Source organism: Bradysia coprophila, unplaced genomic scaffold, assembly GCF_014529535.1.
Source record: "Bradysia coprophila strain Holo2 unplaced genomic scaffold, BU_Bcop_v1 contig_143, whole genome shotgun sequence".
In the NCBI taxonomy this organism is placed as follows: Eukaryota; Metazoa; Arthropoda; class Insecta; order Diptera; family Sciaridae; genus Bradysia; species Bradysia coprophila.
The window spans coordinates 448,691-456,606 of record NW_023503415.1 but is presented as its reverse complement, the minus strand read 5'-3'; the positions used below and the strand labels follow the sequence as shown (position 1 = coordinate 456,606).

Here is a 7,916-nt window from a genome sequence, read left to right as displayed (position 1 = left end):
GCACAAATTTATTTTGACATTTACGGTGCGAAAACATTGAAGAAAACCGTCAAAGTTTCTAGGTGAAAACAAAAACATTCGGCGTACATTGTCTGCTGTGGACGAAGCCTGCAATCGTAATTTGTGTCAATAGCAACGGATCCGTCCACATCCAATTCAATTCCGCTTGGAGAACACATTCCGCAGCAAAACGATAAATTCCAAAAACAATGGACTCCCTGTTGGACGGAGATCTGTCCGACGACAAGGCTCCAACGGGAAAAACACTCGAACGATATCGGATGTGCTATGATGTATTCATCAAATGGCACGAATCGAACGCAATGGCTGGGTTCGACGAAGACGTCCTGTTGGCTTATTTCAACGACGTGGCCAAAACGAACAAATTCTCGACGCTGATGAGTATGTACTCCATGCTGAAAAGGACATTGTCCAAACGCCACAGCATCGACATTGGATCGTACAGTCGATTGATGGATGCAATAAAGGAGCATTCTGTGGGATACGAACGGGCAAAACCGAAAGTTTTCACGGTCGAAGAGATTAATCGATTTATGGTGGAAGCACCGGACGAGCATTACTTGGCGATGAAGGTATGACGCTTTTTTCCTTTGTTGTTGCTTTCGGTTGATTGTAACATCGCTTAGGAACACTCTACTCTGAAAAACTGTTGCATTCATGGAGAATGGCCGTTCTTTCCATGTACAATCACAGTCAACGCGGTAATAGGATAGGGTGGGTACAGCACAGTCGGATGGAAAGGAATGAACAGCGAAAGCCGAAAGGGTTGTCCACAGTGAATGTCTTTTCAGGATAGATAAACCCAAATAGAACCTCCGTTCCTCCCTATTTTCAAAACAGGCTAAAACCTCCATTTACATCCATTCGCATATCGAGTTTTCCTTTTTCATGAACTCAATTGAATGACGTTGGTACCGGAGTTAGTGCTTCGAAAGAATCGACAAACATGTCTTCGTCGGAAAACCTCCTATCAAAAGTCTATAGTAGGGGATGCTGGCCGGAGCTGGATGCAAAAGCCGCAGTTTCTGTCTCGTCTGGTTATGACCGAAAACATACGAGCAATTCTGCATTAATGGGATCCACAATTATGCTTCGTTTTCAATTGTTTAGTGGTGAATATCGGACTACAAAATCGAACTCAGCATAATTGTCGATCCCATCAACGCAAAAGTGCTTGTGGTGGATCGATTTCAAAGTCACTGAAATGAAAAGTTATTCTATGCAGTAATATCCATCAGACCCATGATGCTATTGTTATCTTGCCCATAGATATGTCTTAAGAACTAACACGTTCTTCTAGTGAGTCTGTAACAGACAAAAATCTTCTATTTTTTACATAAAATTTCTCGATTTCTTCATACATTTTGTAGCGCAAGACTGGACGTGTAAATCCAAAGAGACACCATCTACCCCGAAAGTATTCGCAATTGCCTTTCCAGCGACACCTCACACGACCACGTTTGTGTGTTTGGAGATTTCATTTATTTTTTAAAAACTCCACAAGCATCAGGATTTATTTGGTCCATCTTTAAGTGTACATATAGAAACAAGGCATCAGAACAGTCGGAGCGTTTGCTGCGACTTAGCCCCGTACGACCTGTAATCCTATTTCGTCCGTAACCATAATACGTCCGTAGCCGTAATACGCCTGGAACCCTAATACGTCTACAACCCTCTAATGCGTCTGTTACCAAAATGCAAGTCAAGTTGGGCATGGTCAAATTTACTGAAAGTGTTCATTTTTAAAATTGCGCATAGCGCAATTACGAAAGCCCGTACGAAGTACCTCTCAAATAAAACCAACAATTTACGACATTATTTTAGAAACCCAAAATTTTTTGCCAACTTTCCATTGGGTCCATTGCCTCTCAAATAAAACAAAAATTAGCAAAATCGGATGGTATTTACTCGATTTACGTGCAAAAAACACTTAGGGCCGAGTAGCGGACTTAGTGCAAGGGCCCAAATAAGAAACTTTTTTTGCCATCATTCTATTCGGCATTCAATTATCTCTCAAATGAAACAAAAACTAGCAAAATCGGATGAGATTTACTCGATTTATGTGCAAAAAACACTTAGGGCCGAGTAGCGGCCTTAGTCCAAGGACCCAAATTTGAAACTTTTTTTGCCATCATTCTATTCGACATTCAATTATCTCTCAAATGAAACAAAAACTAGCAAAATCGGATGAGATTTACTCGATTTATGTGCAAAAAACACTTAGAGCCGAGTAGCGGCCTTAGTCCAAGGGCCCTAATTTGAAACTTTTTTCATCACGTTCTTTTCGGTATTCAATTATCTCTCAAACGAAACAAAAACTAGCAAAATCGGATGAGATTTACTCGATTTATGTGCAAAAAACACTTAGGGCCGAGTAGTGGCCTTAGTCCAAGAGACCAAATTTGAAACTTTTTTCGCCACGTTCTTTTCGGTATTCAATTATCTCTCAAACGAAACAAAAACTTGAAACATATAACAACAGACAACAATGATTTCTTCAGTTTTAGAGTCACAGCGTGTCCCGAGCTCGATATCATAAGTATGAAACACACGTCACCTGGTAGTTTAAACAAAAATCGAGTTGTGCCGTACTTCTTGAATCTAGTCCATTTAGTCCTAAAAGTGCGGCACCCCTCGACCAAAATCAGGAAAAGTCACGTGATCGATGGTGTTGTCAGGGTAGTCTGGTACTGTGAATTTAAAAGACATGTCCAACGGCCCCCATCACCCGAAAGTCATTTCAATATCGGAGAATATTATTCGGACAGTGTGACCGTTGATTTCTGCTTCCATCGCTCAATATCGAACGTAAGATGTCGGAGAAGTCTTTTTTGAACTCACAGTGCCTGCTGCCACATGAAATCGTTCACTTCTCCAATTCTCTGTTTGAAGTACTGGTTGGAAAGCCATGGGCGTAAAAACGGTTAGCCTTTGCTGCTAGTGTTGCCTACGTGAGGAAAAAATTCCAGCCAAAAATTTTAAAACTTCTCATCAATTCCAGGCTATAATGGTGTTCGGAGTGGCTGGCGGATTCAGATGCGAAGAGCTGCAGAACGTCAAAATCGACCACGTCAAAGATTGTGGCACCGAAATAATTGTTACCGCTCCACGAAATCGCCGGACCGTACCGGAAATGTTCCTGATTAGTGGAGAATTTGCAAAAGTTGTCCAGAAGTACATGCAACGGCGACCGGTTAAGGTGACGACCGATCGATTTTTCCTGCAGTACAGCCAAGGTGGATGTGAGAATCAAGTGATTGGGAGAAATCGGTTCGGCATTGTGCCCAAAGAAATTGCCAAGTTCTTGAAATTGGACGATTACAAGGCCTACACCGGACACAGTTTTCAGCCGACCAACTTTTTCAAGAGAAACCGACGCTGGGAAGAGGCCAAAGTAGTGGAAGCGAAATTACAACGATTCCAGAGCTGTAAAAATGCGCCGCAAACGACAAAGCAGATTTCTGCGGTCACAAAACCAGATCCACTAAAACGCCGAGCTGCTGCTACAAAAGCTGGTGCGTTAATACGACTGACTGCTTCTGATCATAGCAGCACCTATATGGAAAACGTAATCATAAAGTCTGAATTTGGAGAGACTACAGCTCCGGCCGACGACATATTCTACGAATTCACTGCAGTGCATCCACCCAAAACGGAAACGAATTACGAACCAATTGTACCTATGTTACCGGCAACAACGGCATTGATGAAACGCCGGTCGAAATATTACCTTGGACTACAGCCCAATCAGTTTTTGCAACTGATGCAATTGGTTGGCGAACGGAAGCTCATTTCCGATGTGAAATTGCTACTGACGCTGCGCAAACTTCGGCTGAATGAGGAATTTGACGTACTCGCCGATGCATTCGATTTGGAAAGAGCGACAGCCGAACGATACTATCAGGAGTCGAAGCATGCAGTAATTGATCTTGTCGATGGACTGGCCACTGCCAAAACCTCTGCCACATCAAACAATTTCACGGCATTCGTTGAACCAATAATCAAGATCGAAACGAGCGAGAGCATGTACGTGCCGGATCCGATAGCAGTTGAAGCATTCAATGACTCCGATAGCGAACCGAATGCAGACGACCAGGATGACTTTGAAATTAATTTGCCTGAGATTTCGACGGACGAGGATCGAGGCTTTCTGTCGCACGACATTAGACGACGGACGGCTGAATGCACCGTTTGCCATAAATTATTCGTTCCGCGGCTGCTCAATTCGCATATGGACAATGTCCATTTCAATTTGGCCAACTTGAATCGCACCATTTGCGGCCTCTGCTGGCAGGAATTCGAAACGGAACGCTTGTTGAAGTCGCATCAGAAAGATGCACATGGCGGCGGTAGCTGCGCTTGCGACATTTGCGGCAAAACATTCGCTTCGAAGCGATACATCAGCGCGCACATTTTGACCCGACATGCCCAAGTGAAAACGTATCTGTGCGATACGTGCGGCGAAGGATTCCCGGTACCGTATTTGTTGCTGGATCACAACAAACGGAAACACAACGAACCGGGACACCCCTGCCATATGTGCGAAATGAAATTTATGACGGGGCTATCGTTAAGGGATCACATAGTGGCACGCCATACGAATGAGCGACCGTACAAGTGTCAGGTTAGAGGCTGTGGTAAAACATTCAGTTGGCCGTCGTCGTACAAATCTCATCGCAGAGTGCATCTGGGCGACGATAAATTTGAGTGTTCCATTTGTTTGAAGCGATTCAGTTTTAAGGGAAATTTACGGAATCACATAAAGACCATCCATAACCAGATCGTGGACAATCAATGCCTTAGTAAATGTAATTGAACAAAACGTGTATGTACTAAAACTGCTGTCAATAAAATACTATTTGTAACATGCAAAATTGGTCATGATCGTAGTTAATTTATTTAACACAGATACCAAATGTCAAGTGGAATGCGTGGAACGCGAGTGCTTGGAGAAACAGCGACTGCTACGCAATTGACATCTGATTGATTTTTTGTAAATTTGTTGGTTTTGTCGAGTGCTTTTCAATTTTAACATTTTCTTTCGTTTTGGTGTAACAAGGACTGAAACAGCTTCTAGTTTTGTGTTAAAATTGTTTCAAAGTATTCTAAATTTTATAGGTTTCAGATGTGTTCGTATCATGAACCGAAGCGATAGCGGAGGTTCGTGACGCTAGTCGACTCCCTAAGAAAAGAAAACAACCAACGGGAGACTAAGGAACCTCACGGTGTGCCTGAACCAAATTTAAACAAAAAATTTTGCACCTCTGATTTTTCTACTTATTTCCCTTTTTTGGGTCATAACAAACAACTTTTGTTCGAGGGGTAGGTTGGCGCAGCCGGTACCGTCTATATTTTTTGAAGATTCGAGTGACATTTTTTGTCATACATTTTTCTAGCCATTCCGAACAGAAGTTTATTTTCAAAATCAATTCAACAATTTAAAAATTATAAATAAAAAATTTCACCAAGATTCTTTGATGGAGGAAGAGTTCCAAGAATCGAGGCAACGTTTCCTCGTTGAATGGCAATAGAAATTCGTTGAATCAAATAACTTTTTGCTCGACGTTCGTTAGTGACCTGTTTGATTTTGCTTCCGATTTGTTTCAATAATTGAAAACCCACTTTACCAATGACTCCTGATGTTTCTGATGCAATTGGGACGAAAATAAATTGATCCATTAAGTGCCTGTAGTGGTCAAATTTCTTGTCTTCCGCTTGTTTGGCTGGAAAGCCACGATCACGTGACGTTCTATCGACATAGGATTTTGCAAAGGTGTCAGCACAAGTGTAATCCCAAAGTAAGGACTTTCCTTTGGCCCAAGGGACCATCTGGTTTATTTCCATCAGGTCGTGAACAACCTGGTGGTTCACGAACGCAAGGTACTTCTGCCGATTTCAGCGATCGCTGGATTATGTCATTAACGGATTCATGCTTTGGTCTTGTTCCTGCAGCTTTTGCACATGACAGACCATGTCGACCGAATTTGTCGACTTTTGAGCCGCATACACACCTGTGAGGTTGAACGATTGCTGCACCGAGTCGAAGAGATGTTGCGACACGAAATTCGTCGTTACTCAAGTGAGACCCAAGCTGTGGGGATGGGAGAGCTTGCAGCCAGGCACCGGTTTCAGGACATGAATTGGCCAAGAATCGGGCTTTGTCTTCTTTTGTATGTAACGAATTCTGTATTGTTATGACCTTCTGCTCAATTTCGAAAATCTCCCATGAATGTTGGTAGATTCGAACATTATCCTCAGGTAAGGAACCAAACTTTCGACACCACTGTTCTTCTGCTTCAGCCATAACAAGGTCCATTTGTCGGAAGGGTTCAGGTAACAACTGGTCCAGTAAGGAAGAAACATTATACATTGATGACAAGAAGCATGGTAAAGCGATATCAGAGGCGTGTCGAATTCCAATTCCACCATGTCTAATAGGCAACGAAGACTCTTTCCATGATCTGTCCATTAAATTGATATTGAGGATAGACTCGATCGAACTTTTCAAAACATTGTCATAATGAAGCAAGCCGGTTTTGTTGCGCCACATTGGTGAACCACGAAGAAAGAATATAAGCCTTGTAATCGTAACAGACATTCGTAACAGGAAGTATGCACTGTGCATGCTTATGCTTTTCAAATTCTCGCACAAATTTTTCAAATCTTCGGTTTTCTTATTCAGGCATAAAATGGACGCAGCTTCGGTTAAAGGACTTCCAAGAAGAAATTCATTTTCTGCATTCATTATTTGAATACCATCCGAAACTGAATTAAATCTCCGTTGCCATTCGAGCTCCACATCATTCATATCCGTGCCAAGTATGGCCATTTCACATTTATTGAAGTTCACGTCAAGGCCTATCAATTTTGCTTTTTCGATGATCGTTTTGAAAGCTCTCAGAACATCTTCCGGGTTTCCTACGATGGTACCGTCATCCAGGTACCAAATATTCAAATCCAAATTTTGTAGATTTGAAATAATGTCGTGAATAACGAGGCAAAATAAAGCCGGGCCGAGAGGGTCGCCTTGTTGAACTCCCTTTTGAGACAAAATTACATGTTCTTGGTAGTAAACATTAGACGGGTATCTATAGCATTGTTCGACAAATTTGTAAATTTCGGGAATTTTGTCTTTCACTTTATGCAGCAGAGCGTCTCGCCTTAACTCATTGAACGCATTTCTTATGTCGATTTTTAAGAAAATGCGGATTGATTCGTGTATGGAGTTATAGTACAACCGTGCGGCATGTGCTCCAGCCTCTGCACCATTTTTGATTCCAACGCCTAATTGTCGAGGAAGAAATAAGTTACTGAGAACTGAAGATACCCTTCGACATGCAATTTTCGCTGAAATTCTTCTCCAGATGTTGCCAACAGCTATTGGTCGAATGCCTCCACATTTTTTCTGCAACGCAGTCAACGATGCACCATATAGATACGGACAAATCGATTGTGGAACACTGCCTTTCAGAATCGTTTCAGCGAGTGATGTTACGGCTCTCATTACTCTAGTTCCTGCTTCACCATTCTTAATATAAAGAACGTCTTTCAGAATTTGTGGCCTAAGACTGTCCGAACCACCTGCAGAACCTTTCTTAAAAGTCACAATTGAAAGGCGTACTTCATCTTCAGTTGGTATAATTTGTTCGGTCTCTACTTGAGCATCAGGATAAAATGATGGTTCAGGATGAGGAGGATGTTTCTGCTTTAACGAAAGCAATGTAGATTCATTGTTAGGCGCCATAATGTCAGTAGATGATATCAGCCGCAAAGCACCGCTCACATCACCGTCTGATAATTTTGCTTCTACCTTTTTTGAAATCTTGCTCATTTTATCATCGTTCTTACTTTTTGCTGTAGTACGTTGTATAGTTTGTAAGCCTTCGTTAACCATC

General features: G+C 42.1%; 1 protein-coding gene across 1 annotated transcript; it reads left to right on the top strand.

Moving 5' to 3' along the window:
- On the top strand, positions 1-4,889 carry LOC119074189. Its single transcript, XM_037180183.1, has 2 exons — positions 1-593; positions 3,023-4,889. The coding sequence occupies exons 1-2, from the start codon at positions 210-212 to the stop codon at positions 4,835-4,837; spliced, it is 2,199 nt and encodes a 732-aa protein (XP_037036078.1). The 5' UTR covers positions 1-209; the 3' UTR covers positions 4,838-4,889.
- Positions 4,890-7,916: the final 3,027 nt, after the last annotated feature.

What these genes read in the sequence shown, in the direction of transcription:
- LOC119074189 (XM_037180183.1), top strand. Translation starts at nt 210, where the DNA reads ATGGACTCCCTGTTGGACGGAGATCTGTCCGACGACAAGGCTCCAACG. An exon ending in AGCATTACTTGGCGATGAAG is followed by an intron (nt 594 to 3,022) that starts GTATGACGCTTT and finishes CATCAATTCCAG; the next exon opens with GCTATAATGGTGTTCGGAGT.